Here is a 20,972-nt window from a genome sequence, read left to right on the forward strand (position 1 = left end):
TTGAAAGGATGAGTAGTTTAACTGTCATAGAAGCTAAAACAAACAAACAAACAAAAAAAACCCTCAAGGGTCTCAAATTCTGCTGGGCTGAAATTGGAGCTACTTGCTCCAAGTTGTTGTGCTACAGATACGCACTGATTTTGGTTTAGGTTGACCAAAAATAACTACAGTTTCAGGGAAGGAAGAACATACACATTTTTTAGGCCAGTGGCTTTTGTCTACTAGATTGGTATCACTATACTGATTCAGTAAATGCACAAAAGTAGTGTTCTGCCACTTGATTAGTTCTGGGTTTTTCTGAAAATGACTGCTACAAACGAAATGTACCTCTTCATCCAGTTCTTTCCTTATGTTTGACTTGCAGGGTCCTTCTCTACATGATGCTCATATTTTAGGACTAGCTGCTTTTGTGATCCATTTAAGTGAATACAGTTCTTTAATTCCTGAAGTGAAAGCCGATTTCAGGATTTCTCAGCCTGTTCCTGAAAAGATCCTTTCCATTACTGAGTACTGGAACTTCTTGCTAGTGTGCAGGACAGAAGAGTCCTTTGCCTTCTGCATGAGGTGAGATCATGCATCTACCAAGTGCTTCCTTGGGTGATGGATTATGTTTGGCACAGGAGGGGTACTGGTAAAGCTACCCTTTTGTACCCTGTTCTTGTTGAGGAATGTGTGTGCTGCACAGAGGCACTATCCAGAGGAACAAGCTGATGCTGGCCTGATGTGAAATAGCATCCTGATGACCATATTGCTTGCTGAACAAAGGATTGACAGGGTGCTGCGGAAGTTTTAGTTTAGCCTCTGGTTCTAAAATTTGTAGTTATTAATGTACTTGGATTTGGGAGCCCATAAATACAAATAGTCCCAAAAGTAAAGAGGTTTGGGACATGTTGCTTAAAACCATTTTTAGCACTCATTAGTTTTTGCTTGATGTTGGACTTTCATGAATTGATGAGGTATACTATGGATAACTGAATTCTCTCTCTCTCTCTCTCTCTCTCTTTTTTTTTTAATCAGGTTTTGTACTGCAGCAGTATCTTATCTTCTCTGCAAGTTTTCATCGCTTTCTCATGATGATTTATGTGCCTTACTTCCTCCTAGCCTTATTAAAAAGGTACAGGAAAAAGTCTTGCTATTGCTCATGAGAAAAATCAGTGTCAGTTCAACTTTCCATTGCAGACTTCTGGGCAACTACAACTTTTACAAAGAAAACTATATAGAAATGCATCTTTGTATCATACCATTTAGTGTATTTGCTCATTTGGCATCTTCACACAACCAGAGTTTGTGCTGGGYTTTTTGTTGTGATGCAGATGTGCAGGGTTTTTCTGCCTTTGTTTTAGTTGCAGTACATTGTGCCACGGCTGAACTTGGAAGCTCGAGGAATTGTGTATGAGGAGGGTAAAACTGAACTAGTCTGGAGTTCCCTGTCATGCCCTTCTGTACATTACAAAAGAGCCAGCCTCTGTTTATGGAAGCAAGCACGCTTTCAAGAGCTCTTGAGGGAGAAAGCATTTCAGGTATCGGGTTTCTTTTTTTTTCAGTGACCTAACTGTGTTCACACCATAATTTTCATTTTTCAGATCTGCCCTTTACAATTTCCTAATCAATGATAAAAGCTTCTTGTAAAAACTTAATATCTAAAAACTGTGTGTGACAACTGGAAGATGTCATGTGCTCAGTGTTATCTGTTGATTTTGGTGATCATGATAAGGTAGAAATAGAAAACTACAGGCAAAACCTTTGTTTTCAATTTATTTACAAAACCAAAAATTTTGACAGGATATGCTATTTTAGTAACGAGATTATACACATTATGATGTTAGGATTATGAACAGGCTTTTTCCTTTACAGTCCCCAACAAAGTGGTGGTGAGAGTTAAATAACTGAAGATACTTGCTTGGTCTTTTGGCACTTTGTCTAAGTATCAGTGTTGTCCTGAACCACCTGTGTATCTTGACTTGTTTGGCTCTGTCTGACTATGAAGTAGGCTAACGTACCTCTCATACTTTATACTATCCTTGCAATTTATCTGATTTGATAGGATTTTTTTAAATCTATTTCATATAAAACTAGTGTGTGAGAATGAGTTTGTCATATTACTAGGATCATCTAATGTGCTTTTCTGGCATAAAGTACAAGACTAAAATACCTTTACRTTGTAACTTTTCTTTGATGCTTAGAACAATCTGTCTGACTACAGTGCCTTGTTCATTTTAATATTTATATCTAATAACATACATTCATTCTGGTATCTAGTCTTTAAGAGCATAGGCACATCTGGAGATGTCAAAGTGGGTTTGGGGTATGTGTATTTGTGTACATGAGAGGGAAAGAGAGAGAGAGATGCTTTATAGGTTTATTTGAAGTAAATTTTGAAAACTAATAGAGTTTTAGTTTAGATTTCTTGCAAGAAAAACAGTACAGGAACTGTCCTTCTTAGGTCAGTGTCTCACAGTTTAATCTCTCTTAATCTGCAATGTGTTGTCTGGATGTGGGTAAAAGGTGGGTTTTATGCTAGGAAGAAGGTGACTGTTCTGCATAAGCTACTTAAGTCTTGCTGGTCTGTCCTCTTATCTACATTGTTGCCTTTCTCAGTTATCTTTCAGAGAGTGGCTGCTGCTGGAACTAGGAGTGCACCCTGAAAAGGATATTCTCTCTGCTTCAGAAAGGTAAGTGCAGAGGGGCTCTAATAAAGTGGAAATAGTTCAACAGTCTTTTCCACTGAACTTAGAAAAGCATTGAAGATCAGGAGGTTAGCAATAAAAGTAAATGAGCTGCTTTGTTACACAAATAACTGTCAACTACCACATTTTGCCCAGAGTTCAGGCAGTGCCAGAAATGAGGTGTGTGTTTTCACTTGAGGAAGTTCCCCAAGATAGCCTCTGGCCTATATATACAATTCTTCCAAATAACTTTTCACAAAACCTCCCTGTTTCCAAAAGCAGGAGATGGCTGACATCAGTGCATGTGGTATGTCGTGCATGGCTCTTTTTACTTCTGCACTTATGTCGGTGCTTGTATGTGACATTCCACTTGACTTGGTGTGTGAACTTCATTTTACATTAAGGAAGAGAAACCATTAAAACGGTGCGATTGGTTTCCTAACTTCTCCTGTTTTATATTGCAGACATGACTTCCATTATTGGGCTATTTATCAATGGTATCTTCCAGCACCTTCTGCTTCTGGAGGTTGTGACGGAGACCTGGAAAAGGCGTGTGATGTTGTTATCAATACCATTCTGGATTTTTCACAAAGGTATTCAGCATCATGACTTCCACTTCTGTGGATGCTATGGTTCTGTAATGGCCTTGCAAGCCAAGGTTTGTGGGCTTGTCTTGCAAGGGCCTCTGTTRTTCTGAGTGGAACTGATTGCCTTCTTATGAGTCTGCCTGCAGGTGAAAGCTGGAAGGCTGTGCATGGCTTGTTGGTCTTTGCGTAAGAATCTTGCTTTAGGTGACAAAGGTCTTGAGGTGAAGTCACAGGTAGTCTGTCTTTTTTTTTAAGCTGCATTTGTGTTCAGGGGTTTTTTGTCTAGACTAGCAGCAGCATCCCTGAGGAAGTGGTTGAAGCCGAAATATAATAAGAGAGGTTTAGAGGAGAGTTGCTGTCTGACCTGCAGCTTACTTAAGGAAAATTAATGTTAGAGCGTTAATTAATTAGTGTTCATGTAAAGCCACTCAATTTTACTTGAGCTATGTTATCGTTCTCAGCAAAAAAGCGAAAGTCACATGGTGTATTTCTTAATTTCAGGGTGGACCTGGCTAGCTACGACCAATTGAAGATGTCTGTCAATCCTGATATTTTCTGCAAGTTACAGGTGATTTCAGATCATGATGTGTATCCATTTGTCTAATCCTTAAATTTGGTTCTAACAAAGTATTTTCTAATATCTGTTTTACCTAATGCTAACTTTCAGTTCTCAGCTATGAATAGTGCCATGGAAATTCAGAGACAGATTTTCTTAATGATCCATTTCCATTATTTCAGAGAAACGTAGAGGGTTTGAATGCAAACTGATATATTGTTCTGACAAACACTTTTTTTTTTTTTTTTCCTCTGTCTAGGAAATGGTGCTTGAACTGRGGTGTAGGAGAAAGTTGCTTTCTGGTTGCGTGGATGACAGGAGACACTTTCTGTTTAGGGCTTTCCAAGAAAGATTGAAAGGCAGAGAACATGGTTCTGCTCTGGGTGAACAACTGTGGAGGCAGCAGGAGCTGCTGCTGCAGAGAAGGTAAGTACAGGTCTGAATGTCTGTGAATAACTCAGACAAAACTACTGTTCAAAAGGTTTATGTTGTATACTTGTGTAGTTGGATAGCCTCTTGTGTGATTTGCTAGTGAGCATAAAATGGCACTATAAAAGAGTTTGCAATATTGTGCAAGAGGTATCCATTCCCTAGCATTTGCATGCTTCAGCTTCTGTTCAGTGTGCCATTTTGGGCACACTGAAAAAAGTGGGCCCTGACAGTAAATTGAATTTGAAGAACAGCACATCTTCCTGGACTATTTGCAGCCAGCAATCTTAATCCCACCGCTTGTGCTAATCACCATTAGAATACTGTATTTGCTCCTCTAATCTAAATGCATACTTTCATTCTTGAACCATTGCAAATGTATTTGAAAATAGTCTGTATATCCATTGAAATGCAGGGTTTTTTTCAGGATGACTCGAAAAATTCCTGGTGCTGTTTCTATCAACATGTTTGAGACCTAACATACTCTTAAGCTCCTCTGAAAATTGAAGTAATGTGATATGGGAGTGTGGAGATTTATTTTCTTCTTGACTGCAATTTTGAACACAATTTTGACTTTGTTTRTTTTCCCTATCTAAGGATTCTGGTAGGGCTCCCTGCATCTGCTCTGATCCTGACTTATCGAAAAGGAAAGAAAACAGTGTTGGACTGTGAAGATTTCTTTCATTTTGTAAACTCAGAGCTGGTATGTACAGTTAGCTGAACAATTTATTGTTGGTAAATGCTCTACATAAAGACCTTGAATTTGGGATTAGGACAGGAGTTAAGATGCAACCAAACTTGAAACAGAAACTTTGCTSCTTTCAGAACAGGAAGCCTATGTCATAGCGAGGCTCAAGTTGTAATACTTGAGTCTTTCCAGCCCCTAGCTTTGTAGATGTCCCTGTGGCATTTTATATACTCTGGAATGACTTCTGTGTTCATTCATTTGTAGTTATGATGGTCATTTTTATGCTATTGAGAGAGAATCCTTGAGGAATAGCATTAATCAGATCTGTAGTGGAGCCAGCTGGCATACTGTTGGCTGAAGGTGGGTGTGCACACAGTCCTGGTCTAGATAAGATCACCAGCTGGTAGTCACTGACTAGCCTGGTAGTAGCTTAGTTGATTTTTGAGCAGTAGGATGGTTCTTTCATGTGGTTTGTGGCTGTGTATGTCTTCATTGTGCTTGCAGTTGCAGCAGCCTTGTTCTCATGTGACTACCTCATCCTTYATATAAAGGCCTCGTGCCCTGGTGGGCTTTACTGATCTTGGGTTAGAGAGAAACCTGCAGTGATCATGTGGCGACTTAGGAGCAATGGACTGAGTTTGAGCTCTTTGTGCTGAGTCTTTAAACGATTGTCCTGTGTTATATACACTAAAGAAATGTTTTGAAACATCCCTATGGCTTCTTGAGGGTAGAACAGTTGACTTGCAGGTCCATCACAGTTTTGTGCTCTGAAGATGGCCATCATTTCTATTTATTCTTGATTGATGGCCTTTTCAAGCTCTTTTGCACTTTTGTATTAGGCACAGCCAGAAACCTCTATTCGTTCAAAGACTGTTAATCAAACTGCTTTCGCCATTTGCAGCATGTGGTGAACAGGACCATCTGAAGTGCTTTCCTAGTGCTGGGACTGCACAGCACTGTCTAGTCAGTGCTTTTGCTTCATGTAGAAATTAAGTTTCTCTAATCAGAATAAATAGAGAGTAACTTTGTGTTCCCTGAGTCCCATTGTGCAGGGCATCCAAAATATTTAAAGAAATCCAGCTCAAAAGAGAAGGAAATAACTTTTTTCTCTCCTTATTTTGCCACAGAGGAACATCTGTTCCAGAGGGTATGCGCTCTCCTATGATAYCACCGCTCACTTCTTCAGGGTAACTGCTCCTTTTGACATTCTGCTTTATTTTCCATGTTAGATGGTAGGATTCGTTTTCTCTTTACCAGGAAGCCTGATTATGTGCTATTCTTAGAAATGASATGTGCCATTTGTACAGTTGTTCTGAGAAATGGTGCAAATTTGAAACCAAAGGGAATTTCTTCCAGGAATTGGAAGAGAAGTAGCAGGAGGGAAGTGGAAGAGGTTACCTTTAATTTAATAGAACAAAGCTTRTAGGAGAAAGAGCAGCTATTGGGCATATATTTCTTTTGCTGAGCCATGCTGACCCCTAGAGTTACCTTTGGTTAGTTCACATACAGGTTTGCAGGGTACTTCAAAGCAGTGAATAGTGTGCATGTGGTCGTGTTGTAATTTACCCTCTTTCAGGGCCTGCTGAATGCCAGCCTGGAYTGTGAAGAATCAGCAGAAGGAGTCAATGACGTTCTGACAACGTGTCAAACTAAATGTCCCATTGTCCTTTTCTCTGCAGCGGTAACTGTTCCTGTTTCATCTTTGTTTATTTCAAGTGCTAGACRAAAATTCAATACCAGTTCAAAAACGCTTGTTTTAAACTTTATTCTTTGTAAACTGTGGAGCGTGGGGGGAGTAATTTTTAAAGCTCTGCTTTGTCCCCTSTTCTGTCGACGCTAATGCTGCCAGCAACTGGCTCTCTTCATAGCTGTGGTGGCCGAGGCTGGAGCCCGTCCTTTGCTTTCAGTGGAAGCGACTCTTTGRAGTGCCACTCGCAGAAGAATTGGAGAGGCTGAGGGAATGCTGGTGCTCAGCTACAAGGTGTGTATGAGGAACCTTAACATGAGTCTGTAGGTAGTGTGAGAGCCTGCTCTGATTTAGCCTGGCTCTGACAGATCAGCACCCAGGAAGGCTGTTTTCTGAGGCAGACCACGTTTCAGCAGGCAGTGTGAGATACTAATGTGGACTGCGGCTTGTAGGACAGCTTTATACRGATTCCTTTGTAGAGTGGGTTTCTTTTTTTCCCTAACTCAGAATGGGTCATTACAATTAATTAGTCYGGCCTTCTGTGTAATGTGGGTCAGGGTGTTTCACCATAAGGAAAACAGAGTCTTTTTAGAGGAGGTTGGAAGGCAGAGTCCTTGTTAGTCAAACACTGGAAATAGCCTTTAGCACAGTGTTGAGTCATTTGCTCAAGCTACTRCACCCTTCATTTTCTGGATTTAGTGAATCCCTGGTCTCTTAAAACTGCTGACTGCTTCTGTGCTTGATGATTCCCTCTATATCTGCTGTTTTATTTGTGGTAGGTCTTCTGTCTGTTCAGCATCCTGCAGTTTTTCTCCAAAAGCTGGGGATTTAATATTAGAATCTCCTTGCAGATTTTTGCAGCCAATAATCATGTGTTTCTGTATTAGTGCATACAGTTAACTACCTACCTACCCAACCTCTTGGTTAAGGTTGGGGCTTTTCTGTTTATTATTATTTTTTTTAACTGTCTTCTAGCATCCAACTTCAGCAGAAAAGTTTGGAAAAAGGCTTCTTTTTTGTCCCCACCACAAACTTATATCCTCTTCCAAAGCCCCCGATTTCCATCTTCATTCACAGCTATGATTCTTTCTCTAAAACTATTGCATATTCATTTTGTTTCCTAGCTTTCTTTCTTCAGAAGCAGTTTTCTCTGTCTTTGGCCCACCCTGGATTTCTGCTGCCTTTCTCCATTTTACTGTTCAACAGCAGTCAGCACATGGAAGAAAGAGAGATGCACTGAAGAGGCTGGGAACTGATACAGAGCAGGCAAGACTGGGCACATCTTAARTATTTGCTTTTCTCTACAGTTAAGAAGCAGAAGGAGAACATCCTTAACTGAGAAATGACTGCCTTATCCCTTTAAACCCTGTTGGGACATCTTGCTGGCGGCTAATTGATAGAATGTAGCTGTAAATTTCCAGTTRCTAAATATTTATCCTAGAGGCAAAGCTGTTTCAAGTTTAAGCTTTTAACTTAGATATTGGTTTCTTGGCGAGGTGAGAAAGAGCAATTAAACAGCTGCTTTAAAAAACAAAGCTGGAGAGAGTATTGCAGAGGTTGAGACCTCAGTCCATGGCACACCAGGATCACCTTTTCCTCTGACAAAAGAGTAATCCTAATTCACTTTAGGCACTCAGGCAAATCTGCTAGAAGGTTAAGGAGACACAGACAGAGAAAATGTCTATGGGAAATGAGTGCAGGTGTTTTGAGGGCCCGAGGAGGATGTGCTGGGAGTTGCAGGAGCAAATCTGAGGTTTTGCCYAGGTCTGTTCCAGGAAATGCCTGTGCCATTTTAGCATGGCTCGAGGCCCTCTGTGCACAGAGATTCTCCAAAGTGCTGTGCTGAGAAGGAAGTGAGGCTGCTGCCCTGGCAGTGCTGAGTAATGTTCTTCCAGGGGATAGCTGAGACTGGTGCTCAGTGTGGAGAGCTCCCCTTTACTGAGAAATTCACAGATAAATATTATCTAGGCAGAGCCTGTGTCTCACTAGTTACTCTAAATTTTAATTGCCCAGGCAGCAGTTACAGTAGCTGCTCCTCTTGCTATTGAGTTGTTTTTACTGGTCTAGGGCCAAGAACTGCTGGTTGGAAATTGGTCTGACTGAGCTGATATGAGCATTTCATGCACGTGAAATAAAAGCAGTTTCCTCCTCAAAAGTATTTAAAAGAGGAGGAGGACAACAGGAAGAATGAGAATAGTGAGAGGGCTGAGTATAACTGGGTGTCTAGCAGTTGTACCAGYTGTCTGGTTTTTAGGCCTCAAATCAAACCTCTCAACTACTGCTCCAGTTTCAGTAGAATTGCACAGATTTTGTATGGAGAGAACCTGGTCCCATGTGCAAGACTAGTGTGAGGTCAGATGCCGAATCACTTCAGGTGAGAGGCAGCTTTAAAGGGCAGATCTTTCTGTGTCAGAAGGGGGAATGTCATGGGACCTGCTGCCTTGGGGAATGAGATGCTGTAGTTAACTCCAAGGAGCCCCATGCTTCCACATGTGCCTCTGCTTTTTTGATTTATCCAYGTGCATTAGTGTGTCTTTGGAAACTTTCAGGTGAAGTGAAAGGTTTCACTGCCATTTCTCCCTCAACTTAACTGCAGTGCACATGCCAGCAGACCAACTGTACGCAGAACTTGCTGGCTAGTTCTACCCTCTCCCATTTCAGAGGGAGATGGGAAAATAAGCCACTTGCTTTTAAGTGGCAGAGATCCAGAAAAGCAATAACRAATGTGGGGCAGGGCAGGATATGGTGCATTTGCTGAGATGGGGGGCTGTGTGGCATTCACTTGCGACATGCCAGCTGTGGACCAGCATTAACTTTCCTCCACTTTTACATCTGTGGTAACTCTCCGTTTTCTCTGTATTTGGGTGATGTTATCGTCTGTTGTTTGAATTGCTCACTGCAGCAAGCCTTGCTTCAAGAGCGGTGAATTTAATGTGGAATTTAGCCTTAGAAGCCATGAACGATGTCAGGTTCCAGTCAGTCCTCTTCAAATACACTGTCTTCACCTGGAAAGAACAGCAGTGCTTGTAGTTTATCCAGGTCAATCCTGGGAACACACTTAGTGAAATGTTATTTCCTGATTTGAAAGTGCAAGTTCTGAGTCATCATTGCAGATTTAACTAACAGGCATTCTTCTTCTCTTGCAGCTTCTGGTTTCTCTGCTGTTCTTCTCACTCATGGATCTCATCTCTGCAAAAATAGCACCAAAGGTATATTCAGCCCTTAGGGAATTCTCATGACACTAAATGTCTCATCAGCTTGGCTTGCTGCCTAAAAATGCTTTGTGTCACTACTCTGAAGGCTGGTAGTTGTTCAGCCAGAAGAAAGAGATCAGCAACATCCCAGACAGCCTGGTGAAAGTCCTTCTGTGCATATCAGATTAAACTTGTATTCTCTTTTAACTGATGCTATCTCCCTCTTTGCTATGGTAGCTTTTATTTGCCTTCCTAAATGACTCACTATTTTCAGTTTCCTGTTCAGGCTTTACACCCCTCCACTAGTGCACCAAACTTGGAGTTTGCTGAGCACAGTTGGGAAGCATGTACTGCTGAGCTGGTAGCTTATTGATACTGCTTCTCCCTTTTTCACAAATCGTTCCCAGCTGCAGCCCTGTCATGGCCTGGGTGTTGGTAAAGCCTTTGGTGCTGCACTAAAGCCTGATTGTCCAGGTAAGAACCCAGGCCATCAGAAGAGGGGAAAGACTTGGACTAAAGTTAAGAATTTAACAGAGCATTTCATGATCTCTTGCTGGGAGTAGGATGGAGAGCTTCCTTTCTGCTTTGATGTAACTAAAACCTAAAACAAACTATACATGTTCTTTCTCAAACCTAGGAAGGAGTGGATTTTCAGAAGTCTCTAGAATGGTCCCTGGAGATCTTGTGCTGCCTGGAAGAGAGAGGCATGTCCTGGCCACTTGTCTTTCATTCAGTAGAAAAAGGTGAGCAAGTACTGCCTCCAGGGGCTGGAAAGGTTCATTGTGGAGTGGGAATGTTTTATCTTTTTGATATATGCGGTGTAGTCATAGGAAGGAACTTATGGGCCCTTGTAAGCAGCATAGAACCTACCTTTTTTTAGTAAAAGGTAGGAACACACTACTTATGTCCTGCAGAAGCTGATAATCAGGAATGACTGAAACTCAGTACTGGTTCACCTGGCAGAGATGGCCTAAAGGGGGCCAGCTTTCTTCTCTAGGGGTTCACCAGACCCAAGCATTGCATTTTATTTTTGGCTAGGAGGAAACTACTGCCCTTATGCTGCTGTAAAAGTGTGTGATGTGACATCTAACCACTAACATCTGACCACTAACAATGTTTAGTTCTTCTTTCTGGTTATTGCAGTCCCTAGAAAATACTGTTTTCTGCGCAGTGCAGCATCGAACCGTCACATCCGGCTCTTGCCTATTGCTTTCTACAGGTAATATTTCACTGGTTTCAGAAGGAATTTGTTTGGGAGGAAAGATGTAGTTGGTGGTTTACATGTACAGCTAGCCTGTAAGTGAGATGAGCTCTTAGGTTAGCTGTGCAGGAGAAAACAATCACAGCAGGACTGCTATTTAAGCAGTTCTCTTGGTAGAAGTTTCCCTGTAAGCTTTTTGCTCCAAACAGAAGGGTCTATGGATGCCTTCTCACTCCTGGCAGTGGAGTAACCCGACTTACCACGCTCCTGCACACAACAGCACTTGTAAAATGGACAGCAGTGAGGGCAATAGCTGTGCTTGTTCTGTTTTTTCCTATCTCTGAGTATAATGTGAAACCAGCACTGACTAGATACTGTGTGTGATTTCCTGTAGCCTCACCCCCTGCTTTCACCAAGAGCTGTTCACTAGAGAGCAAACCTTCCTCTATGTGGCACTTGATTTGTATATCCAGCTGTTGCAGCTTTTTGTGGAAGAGGAAGATCTGCCACACACTGATCAGGCAGGACAAGGCCCAGGCCCTGCAGAGCATGTGAGTAAAGTTCAATCACTTCCTCCCCCCCRCCTTTTTTCTTTTCTGCCTTCCCCATAGCTATGAATCCTGTTCTTTACCTCCTTCCAATTTTCCCTTCCAGCATGTCTCTTGTTCTCATCCTATATAACACAGAGATAGCTTGTGCAGCTGCCTTTGCCAGCACCCAGCCTGCTCACACCTCAGGGCTGAAAGAAGCCTGCAGGTGCTGCTGTTCTCCTGATGCTTGAACATATGGTAAAACTAAGGTGCCTTAATGCTGTCTTACTTGTGCAGGTCCTTGGAATTAATGTAGTCTTCAAACAAGTGAGCTGCCTAACTTATAAACAGAACATTATAGTGGGTCCTGTCTTGGTTTTAGGACTGGGGCCTGAGGGTTGAAAGTGATGTTGCTTCTTTTGGTCCTGATCTGCCTTTTCTCTTCCAGGGGGATTCCTTAGAAGTGATCACCAAAGCCCGTCAGTTCCTGCTTGGGGCAATTCCACGATGTCCCCCAAAAAGTTTTGGAAACATACAACTGGTACGTGGTGGTGTTTTTCTTCCCCCAGGTAGTGAGAGCTGGCAGTGCTGCTTCTGTTGTGTGCTAGCAGGTTTGGTCTTCCTTGCCACACTAACCCTGTACTGGTCCTGCCTGCTTAACCTGTGACATGAAATGTCATTTCCATAACACATTTTGGAGCAAGGGAGGACACCTACTGCCCAACTAGTGCTATAGCCATATCTCCTCCCTCTGTCTGAAGCTGCAGGCTCAATCTTTCTCAGCAACATTAAACATTTCTTTATGGTGTGGTCTTGCTCCCACCACTTGTTTAATGCTTGCTCCTAGGGGAGATACCAAGCACAGTTCAATGGCAGGTGTTGAAATTCTCACAAGCACTGTGGTGTCAGCCAGGAGACTTATTTCTGTGTGAGTCAGCACCAGCTTCCCTCTCCTCTACTTGTAATCCACTGAGAAGCAGCAGGATGATCTGGTATTGCTCTAACTTGCTTTGAAGAAGCAAGACTGGAGCTAATATCAGACACTTCCCCTGTCCCCAGTTACTGGACACCTGTGAAAAACTTGACCCAGAGATGAAAGCCACCCTTCTGCACTTCTCAAGGCCTGCAACAGCAATGGATCTGGATGAAGARTTGGTGTTGTTCTGAGTGACTGTGGCTACCACCACTGCAGCGGAGAAAGAAAACTAAGCAGAAGATACTGACAGTATGGACATCAGTAARGATGGACAGACAGACAAGCTACTGCCTTTCTCACTAGCGCTGTTTCATTCAAATTACTTTGTAAATAATTTATTACAAGCATAACCATGAAGCTCTTGTTACAATAAAAAGTAGGTTACAAATGTCATTTTAGACTTGCTTTGGGAATCATAATTTTTTTCAGAACAGAATGTCTGCTTGCTCCACTGTCCTATGTACCCTTGCTGCCACCTGAGGGCATTTATACACAGGCAGCAGCTTGTGCAGGTAGGTAACAGTTGTGGGCCAACTTTGYTTCTACAACTGTGTGTGGTCAGGGGAAGGGGACAACAAAGGGGTGCTGCCAAACATCCATTCCCCTTAGATTAGACAGACTCTTAGTACAACACTGCTGAATCAGACGTGAGCATGGAGAATCACAGCATGATAACAAGCTTTTTCTGAGCAAGCTGAAGCTAATTCCACTGAGTTCTTTGGGAGACTAAAATGTAGATTAAAAATCTCCACTCTGCTGTACGGTTTCTACAAGGCTGGACTGGGAAAGCTTCCCAGCCCCCCTCAGGTGGGCTCCTGCTGTGCAGTCACTTCTGGCTTTACAGCCTGGCTTTCTGCAGTCCCTGAAGTATTTAAGAGGAGAATAGGCTCTGGCTCCAGTGGCTTGTTTTTGTCCTGAGTCTGGGTCAGAGGGTGCACCATGGACATGTGGACATTCAGGTTATGAGCCTTCTCAAAGCGCTTCCCACACTGGTCACAGGCAAACTCCAGCTCTGTCTCAGCTTTGTGTTTGGTCATGTGGTACTTCAGTGACGCTCGCTGTCTGCACTGGAAACCGCAAATTTCACACCTGCAAGACAAAGCACGGTCTTAGCACCAAGTCCAGAGCTGCAGCATTAGTCAAAACATCCCTTTGTCACAGTAAATAACCCCAGGCTTGGCTGCGCTGAATGGGAGGGAAGTTGTACAAGAACACCACAGCTGCTTGTAGCATCTCCTAAAACTACTTAGGTTAAGCAGCATGCTTGTTCTCAGGCYGCAGCTCAGCTCTGATAGCTGAGCATTTGTTTGCTGTCCGCTGAAATCAGAAGAGCAACAAGAACAGACAAAGACATAAGGCTGCTTCAGAAAAGGGAAACTCTGGAGCTGAAGCAGATGTTGTGGAAGCAGATGAACATTTAAGCCTTGAAAATCTTGACTGAGTGTATACAGTACCAGGGTGGTAAAACACATTCCTACAAAGAAAAGGAAATCCTGCAATTGGCAGAGGCTGCAGAAAACATCTCTACTTTCCAGGAACTACAGGCTTAACTTTACCTGAAATGTCAATTTCCTCAACATTAGACAATCTTGCCCTTCAATACTTGTTTTCAGAAGCTAATTAGCCACAGAAGTCTCACCCTCCAAGCAGGAATGCTGAGGTGATCCAAGATACTCAGGGGCTGCAAACAATCAACACCTCCTAAAGCAACTTCAGAGAAGTCTTTTCTAAGTAGCACCTACTGTAACGCACCACGCAGTCTGCATATGGCCATGATGCTGCCACGGTACTGTCAGCCACTGACCGAGAGTTTATGTACGTCATGGAACCGCTCTGTGCTAAGGACGGTGACATTAAGAGCTCTGTAGAACTTGACTACTTCTTTCCATTTTCTTATAACATGGTAAGTGGATGGTCAGTGTGCACTTACTGGAGGGGCTTTGCTCCCGAGTGCCGCATCTGATGGACCGAGAGGTGTTTGCGTTGCTTAAAGGTCTGCCCACATTCATCACAGATATAATTACGTACCTCTGCAATGGAAATGGGAACAGGGAAAGAATCATCAGTTCTGCTGTATCTTAATACACAAAACACAAGCAAGTGCCCATCATTACCAATGGGGGTATGAATTCCTCCCTCTGCCTCTGAATCAGAGTGTGATCAGGACCTGCTGTGACACACCTGTATGAATGAGCTTCACATGGCGCTGTAGGTACCGGTCAATCATGAACACCTTGTTGCAGCCAGGATGAGGACAGGGCCTCTCCCGAACTTCTTCATGATGTTCTTTTATATGTTTCTGAAAAGAAAGGTCAGACCTTCTATCAGCTGACCATCTAGTAGAGATGAAGGCTGGATTTTTCCCCGATGACAAACTTGGCTCCCCTAGTTAATGAAAYACCCCTCTTGGCAGATTTTCACATCAGCGCTTTCACTGTGAAAAACCTGGGACTTGCATCCAAAACTATCCCTGRCAGCAGGGACTTTACAGGACACAATGGCGCTTGTTTCCAAGGGCTACTGCTGAGCCAGCGGCAGACTTCCAGAACAGCAACAGCACGCTCACCCTCCGCAGCTCCTTTTGCTTTTTGGAGCACAGAACAAGGCCAMGGCCTCCCGCAGAGCTGGCCGGGTGAAGGAAATCTGTCTCGTATGAAGACTGCTCTACAATACTCAAAGCTACAGTTCAAGATCAGGAGCAAACTCTTAACCTACCTTCATGCCATCTGCCCCTCTATACACAGCTGTGCATCCCTGGTAAGGACACTTGTAAATGGTAGGCAGCTCCTCCCTGCAAAGCAGAGGACTGCTGTCAGCCAGCACAGCAGGGCAAGGCTGCTGCCCAGCTGTGGACGGCTTATTACCTTTCACACTTGATTTTTTTTTTCCAGCCTGGCTTAGGCCCTGGCTTCTTTCTTATTTTGGGCTCTTCTGCCTTCTTTGCTTCTTTACTGTCACTTTTCTTACTAGAAACCCTCAGAGAAGGGATAAGGAAAACAAACAACAGTTTAATACTTCATGTTAATTTATATCCTCCCACTTAATCATCCCTGAATATTATACCTGATCTGATGGCTTAGCTGGATGCCCAATTTGACATAGCTCAGCCAAAGGAAGAGCACGCGTACCCAAGTACATGCAAGCTGAGCCGCAATATTTGGTGCATAGCCTGGGAAGGAGGAAYGTGGCCTCACTTTAACTGGAGGAGAGCTCAGGGAACACAGGCACTGAGGAATCACTGTTATCCCCAGGGCAGAAAAGGAGGGATGTGTGGTGAACTGAGTCCATAAAGGAAACATGGTTGTTTGCCCAGGTCCATCCTCCTGCCCCGTCAAGAGGACCTGGACACCAGCCCCTCTGCTCATCCTCCGTTAACCACGCTGTGTTTCTAGAGAAGGAAAGCCCCTTACTTCTTTTCAGGGTAAGGCTCAAAGGAGTCATCTGAAGATTGCACGTTTCTCTTCTCGTTTTCATCCTCGCTTAAGAAGTCCCTTAGAGAGAAAGAAGATGCAGTTTTACTGACACAGTACTTGGCTGACACTTCAGCACCAATAATCCAAAAGACTAGTTATCTGCAGCCGCAGCAATACTTGTTCTTCGTTTCCAGTGTGTTCATCTCCCCCACAAAACAGCATGGCAACTGAGGCTTCACATGTTCTCCTCCCCCATATTCACTGGGGCTTTGTTTGCTTTGGGATAATACAGCAAATTGCAAAATTATTTCCTTTTAGGACTRATCTATGTAAGAATAATTGAAAAACTATAAGGAGGAAAAAAAATGGCCATTACTGAAAAGATCTATTTATTGTTGAGGGATGTTGCAATCACTTTCTATACTAGGAAAAATAATTTTGTAGAGCAAAAAAAAAAATGTAATATAACTGTCTGGCATAGGTTAATTAAACTGCAAGTCATTCAGCATTTCCTCATATGTAGTGGCCACTTTTTTTTTTTTTTAATCCTGAACTATACAGGACGTAACTAATTCTGAAATTAGGAAATGGGCAGTAGATTGTTGTGGCATTCTTAATGTGACAGCTGACATATTTAGCTGATATCCTGAAATAMGTCTGCACTTGGCCCTTTAGTAGCTTAGACTCAGAATGATTACACTATCATTTATTTAAAAGTCTCACTTTAACTACCTATGTTTGGAGGTTTTAGTCTGATCTTCTACAATTATACCTAATTTTCACAATCAGAAAAAGTGCTACGCTGCCAGCATCCAAATACCGTTCAGACTTCCCATCTATACGTTTTCCCTGTGAGTAAACTGGATGATTTCCCTGAGAGCTCAGGCCTGCCTAACCGTAGTGACCRCTCTTGTGGAGTCCCGGTTTGGAGCAGCTGTAAATGGGAGTTGGTTCCGAAGCAAGAGGAGCTGGCCAGCTGCCAGCCCTGGTGAGGGACCGGAGCAGCAGCTCTCCGGCACTGCGCAGAGCCATGTGATGCCCCGCTGCCATTGCGGCAGTTGCTTTTCCAGACCAGAGGGTCCTTGAAAGAAACGTGACCAGGTTTGCTGGAAAGCAACCAACTGAAACCCAACAGAAAGCRCGTGCACACACGCACACACACACGCTGACACGCAAACATCCCACTGCAGCAGAGGCAGCCAGGGAGGGGAGTTCAGTGCATCAGCTATGAGAGCTGTATCACAGCTGCTGCAAAGAAACCGCTCTGCACATCAGATGCCGGATCCAAGGGGCCTCCAAGGACCAGGTCACTTGTGGAGAAAGAGCTCTCCAAGGCTTGTCATTTCATACTCGCAAAGAAGACATTAAGGCTATTTTAAACCCACTCTTCTCTCACCCCTCAGAAAGGTCACTGAACTCGTCTTTTACCCGCTCATCCGACGTTGAAGAGACAACCTGCTTCCCACTCAACTGTCCTAGGAAACGAAGGAGAACACAGTTACAACGAAAAGCAGTGAAGCCAGTGCAGAGACAGCTGCTGAGAAGGCAGGGAACAACCCTGAGTTTGCTCGTGTTGGTTTATACCCCAGAAGAAAGATGTGCAGCAGGACAAGTTAATGATTACTTTAACCACGCTCTGCGTGCCTGGCATGCTCTGAGACCATCCTCTCGGCACCCCAGGGACGGACTGGGAGCTCCCGTGAGCATCTCTTGGTTCTCCCCAGTGACACCTACTCTGCAGCTGAAAGACTCATTCCTAAACGTATCACAATTGCTTTTTCTCTTCCAAGCAGCAGCAATCTCATATTACTATCAGAGAGCTAAACAGATTCCAATGTCTGTAATTCAAAATCATTGTTAATCCCAAAACATCACTTTCAGAAGAGAAGAGAAATTACGGCCCTAAACCAGTATCAATTCATCCCAAAAGCAAGGCTAGCCTGGTTTTGGATTTATCAGAAATTTATCAGAAATGCCACGGCAAGCGTGGCACTGGAGAACCAGCCAGCACTGTGCCTTGCTTCACTGCTGCATGTCAGGAGCAGAGCAGCAGGGGCTCAGCCATGCAGAGCAGCATTAACCCTTGTCTCAAACAGTGCTTCCCATCATGAATCTCCACAGGCCTGCTAAGGAACGGCCAACTCTTGCCCTCATTAACAGAAGGGAGAATAAGGCACAGAGGCAAAGCGATTTGCTCTTTTTGCATGAAGCAATTCGCTTGGACAAGCCTCAGTCTGACACTGCGGTCAGCTGGAGCTCCGTTCCCCTTTCCCATCCGAGACAGCGGTGATTTTCTGAGCAACCTGCCCTTGCCAGCTGGGGTCTGTATCCTCCCAGAGGAGTGGCACTCCCAGCCACCAAACGTCATCCCCTGCGCCAGCTCTCCAGGTCTTTGCCCTTCCCCTAGGGGAGGCAAAGGGAGGAGATCRGAAGGCAAATCCCTTACCTGTAGCACTGCTCAGCGGCGACACCGGCTGCGGCAGGGCTTTTTCCTGTAAGGAGGCTGTACTGTCCAGTTGTAAGCGAGATGAATCCCTGTTCTGTGGCGGCTCATTCTCTAAACTCAGTGGCACTGATGTGGTCCCTTTGTTTGCTGGCTGCTGGCAAGGAGTTGTCCTTACTGGAGCATGCTGGGGTTTGGGAGCGGGAACAGCCTCGGCATTGTCTGCCTCTGCCCCGTTGTCAGTCAAGCGCTGCGCYGCGCTCTTGTTCCACTCCCGTTTGACAGACAAGGCATTGTCAACAAGCACYGTGCTACAGTCAGAATCCGTATCCATGATGTAGTCGTGGCCATCCCCGCAGCCCCACACGGCGCGGATGATCCCGCAGTACTCCGAGGACAGCACGCTCTGCAGGCTCGGCACCGACTGGCAGCTCCCTGCGTGCATGTGCGTCCACGTCACCAAGCTGTGCAGGCACTGAGGGCTGGACGTGATCAGGTCGACTGTTTGGAGGGAAGAAGCAGCACGCTAAGTCGGTATTTCAGCTGGCAAACCGCACACCSTGCCACGCGGAGGGACAGGGCTACGGATCAGGTCCGTCCCCAAGGCCGCCCAGGGGCTGCCCTGGACTTCCTAACCAAGGAGCACGTCGCAAGGCAGGTGAGAGACCTGCTAAAAACGCTGCAGCCAGGGCAGGGTTTTCCATGGCCTGGAGCGAGCGTGCTTGAAGTAATCAGACTGTCGCTGTCTAATTTTACAGCTGAAAGAGTATTTTTGGTTGCCCCACAGCGTTTGAGAGTGGCTGGCACGGGCTCTCTCCCTGTCTGGTGCAGTCATGCCCCCGCAGAGCGGGGGGGGAGGGAGACCTCCCGCAGCAGAGAGGATACGGCGGCGTTGCCACCCGAACCAGGTGCGCACACGGGCACGGCTGTGCCGACGGACGCAGAAATCGCCCGGCCAGCTGGCAGTTTCTGAACATCCACAGAAACAAACCCTTCGCAGATGGTATTGCGGAAAGAAATGGAAAAGAGCTCTGCAAGCAGCTACTCACCCAGACAGGAGGCACCTCCTTCCGCACCAGGCTGGGCCTGGGCAGCACCGCTCCTGCAAAACCAGAACAGCACAGGCAGCATTTCAGGGCTTTCAGAGGGGACACGTCTCGCTGGAGACAGCACGGTGACAACACTAAACATGACAAGCGTTTGGCTAGTTGGAAGCCGCGTTCACCCATTAACTTTTCAGCTACTAAAAATACATCTTGTCCCAGGAATTTGGCGCCCGGAAATTCCGCAGGGAAGTTAACGTATATACAAGCACATGGCAATTTACTGCTCCAAAAAACAACCGGGAACAAAGAAATGCAACGTACTTTCCTTTTGACTTTATGTGGCCCGTGGGAGATGCGTTCACCCTCTGAATAAACGTCCTGAGGACGCTGCGGCATTTGTAGAACTGGGCATGGCATTTCTTGCAGACAAACTGGGGGAGCGCGGGGTCCTGCCGTACTGCGACCCCGACCAGCCGCTGGAAGTCCGTGAAGAACACCTGATCCACGCGGCGCTGCTTCTCCGAGTTCTCTCCCATCACGGGAACCTTCCCGAAAGCATTGCGCAGGCTCCGGGAGGAAAATTTCCCATGGCAGAGGCGACAATATCCAGTGCTCAGGGCTCTGCCAATTCCTGCGAGAGAAGGTTTGAACACCGTCGCTCAGCGCCTGCCGCAGGAGCGCTGCGGCGGCTGCGGCCCCGAGGCACCAGCACGCTGGAAGACGTCTCCCTTCCTTTGATCCAAGCCAGCGGGCTGCCTCAACAGCGCCGGCTTGGGGCGCGCAGAAAAGCGGGGCAGGAAGGGACCTTCCCTGCGGCTGAGGCCAGTGCAGGCGGCAGGTCATCAATCGCCCGGGCTGCACCCAAGCGGCAGCCAGGTTTCTGGCCCGCACCCCGAGGMGGCCGCCCCAGCCTCGGCTGCCCTGCAGGAGGAACCTCCTCCCCGTTCCCGGCTGCGATGTTCTCAGGGCGCACTCGCACGCTTTGGGCTTTTGCCAACACCGTCCTTCAGCTTAAGCAGTTCTTCTCTTCCCCCCCCCCATCCCTGCGTTTATCTCCAGCGTATTTATAGACAGCGGACGCGGCCCCCGGCCTCTGCTCTGCGAGTCCGAACCACCCGGGCTGCCGCAGCCTCTTCCAGTAAGTGCAATTTCTCAGCGCCCTAACGGTCCCTCTCCGAGCCCGTGCTGGCCGCCCGGGAGCGGGTATCGAGCTGCAGACCCGCTTGTGGAGGGCAGGGGAGAGCTGCGGGGCGAGGCGCGGGCGGCCCGCGGGCAGCAGGGCGCAAGGCGCCGGCCCTGCTCCGCCGCGGGCTGCCCGGCCGCGACGCCCCTCCCGCCGGCGACCCAGCCCGCCGCCCTCCCGCTGCGCGGCCCCGCGCCCTAAGGGCACGGACGAGGGGCGGGCTGCCTGCGCTCGGGGCTCCCCGGCGCGAAGGCTCCTCCTGGCCCCCCCCCGTCCGACGCCGCCACCCGCCTCGAGGCTCCGCGAGGGCTCAGCGGCCCCGGGAGCGGAGCTGCCCCGCGGCAGCGGGCAAACCCGGGCCCCGCGGCCGGGC

At 46.0% G+C, this 20,972-nt stretch overlaps 3 protein-coding genes across 3 annotated transcripts in view; 2 read left to right on the forward strand and 1 right to left on the reverse strand.

The window, feature by feature from the left end:
• Positions 1 to 12,809, forward strand: part of FANCA (FA complementation group A) — a 36,370-nt gene extending 23,561 nt beyond the window's left edge. Inside the window, exons 26-43 of the mRNA XM_085318951.1 lie at positions 365 to 564; positions 1,018 to 1,114; positions 1,344 to 1,520; positions 2,599 to 2,672; positions 3,131 to 3,259; positions 3,755 to 3,821; positions 4,069 to 4,235; positions 4,836 to 4,941; positions 6,054 to 6,113; positions 6,503 to 6,607; positions 6,795 to 6,907; positions 7,738 to 7,879; positions 9,760 to 9,822; positions 10,445 to 10,550; positions 10,951 to 11,026; positions 11,403 to 11,559; positions 11,987 to 12,079; positions 12,598 to 12,809. Coding sequence (XP_085175077.1) covers positions 365 to 564; positions 1,018 to 1,114; positions 1,344 to 1,520; positions 2,599 to 2,672; positions 3,131 to 3,259; positions 3,755 to 3,821; positions 4,069 to 4,235; positions 4,836 to 4,941; positions 6,054 to 6,113; positions 6,503 to 6,607; positions 6,795 to 6,907; positions 7,738 to 7,879; positions 9,760 to 9,822; positions 10,445 to 10,550; positions 10,951 to 11,026; positions 11,403 to 11,559; positions 11,987 to 12,079; positions 12,598 to 12,705 — 2,040 coding nt within the window. The 3' untranslated portion in view covers positions 12,706 to 12,809. The remainder of the gene's footprint in view (positions 1 to 364; positions 565 to 1,017; positions 1,115 to 1,343; positions 1,521 to 2,598; positions 2,673 to 3,130; positions 3,260 to 3,754; positions 3,822 to 4,068; positions 4,236 to 4,835; positions 4,942 to 6,053; positions 6,114 to 6,502; positions 6,608 to 6,794; positions 6,908 to 7,737; positions 7,880 to 9,759; positions 9,823 to 10,444; positions 10,551 to 10,950; positions 11,027 to 11,402; positions 11,560 to 11,986; positions 12,080 to 12,597) is intronic.
• A 9-nt stretch (positions 12,810 to 12,818) lies between these two features.
• ZNF276 (zinc finger protein 276) lies at positions 12,819 to 20,035 on the reverse strand. Its single transcript, XM_085318952.1, has 10 exons — positions 19,738 to 20,035; positions 19,420 to 19,472; positions 18,374 to 18,871; positions 17,324 to 17,402; positions 15,925 to 16,005; positions 15,379 to 15,489; positions 15,230 to 15,305; positions 14,696 to 14,813; positions 14,445 to 14,544; positions 12,819 to 13,603 (listed from the first exon to the last, which is right to left on the reverse strand). The coding sequence occupies exons 1-10, from the start codon at positions 19,950 to 19,952 to the stop codon at positions 13,318 to 13,320; spliced, it is 1,617 nt and encodes a 538-aa protein (XP_085175078.1). The 5' UTR covers positions 19,953 to 20,035; the 3' UTR covers positions 12,819 to 13,317.
• VPS9D1 (VPS9 domain containing 1) overlaps positions 20,004 to 20,972 on the forward strand; it is a 7,898-nt gene continuing 6,929 nt past the window's right edge. Inside the window, exons 1-2 of the mRNA XM_085318955.1 lie at positions 20,004 to 20,059; positions 20,476 to 20,554. Coding sequence (XP_085175081.1) covers positions 20,004 to 20,059; positions 20,476 to 20,554 — 135 coding nt within the window. The remainder of the gene's footprint in view (positions 20,060 to 20,475; positions 20,555 to 20,972) is intronic.

The sequence above is a fragment of the Rhea americana genome, unplaced genomic scaffold (genome assembly GCF_003343005.1).
Source record: "Rhea americana isolate MKP2758 unplaced genomic scaffold, rheAme1 scaffold_565, whole genome shotgun sequence".
Classification (NCBI taxonomy): Eukaryota; Metazoa; Chordata; class Aves; order Rheiformes; family Rheidae; genus Rhea; species Rhea americana.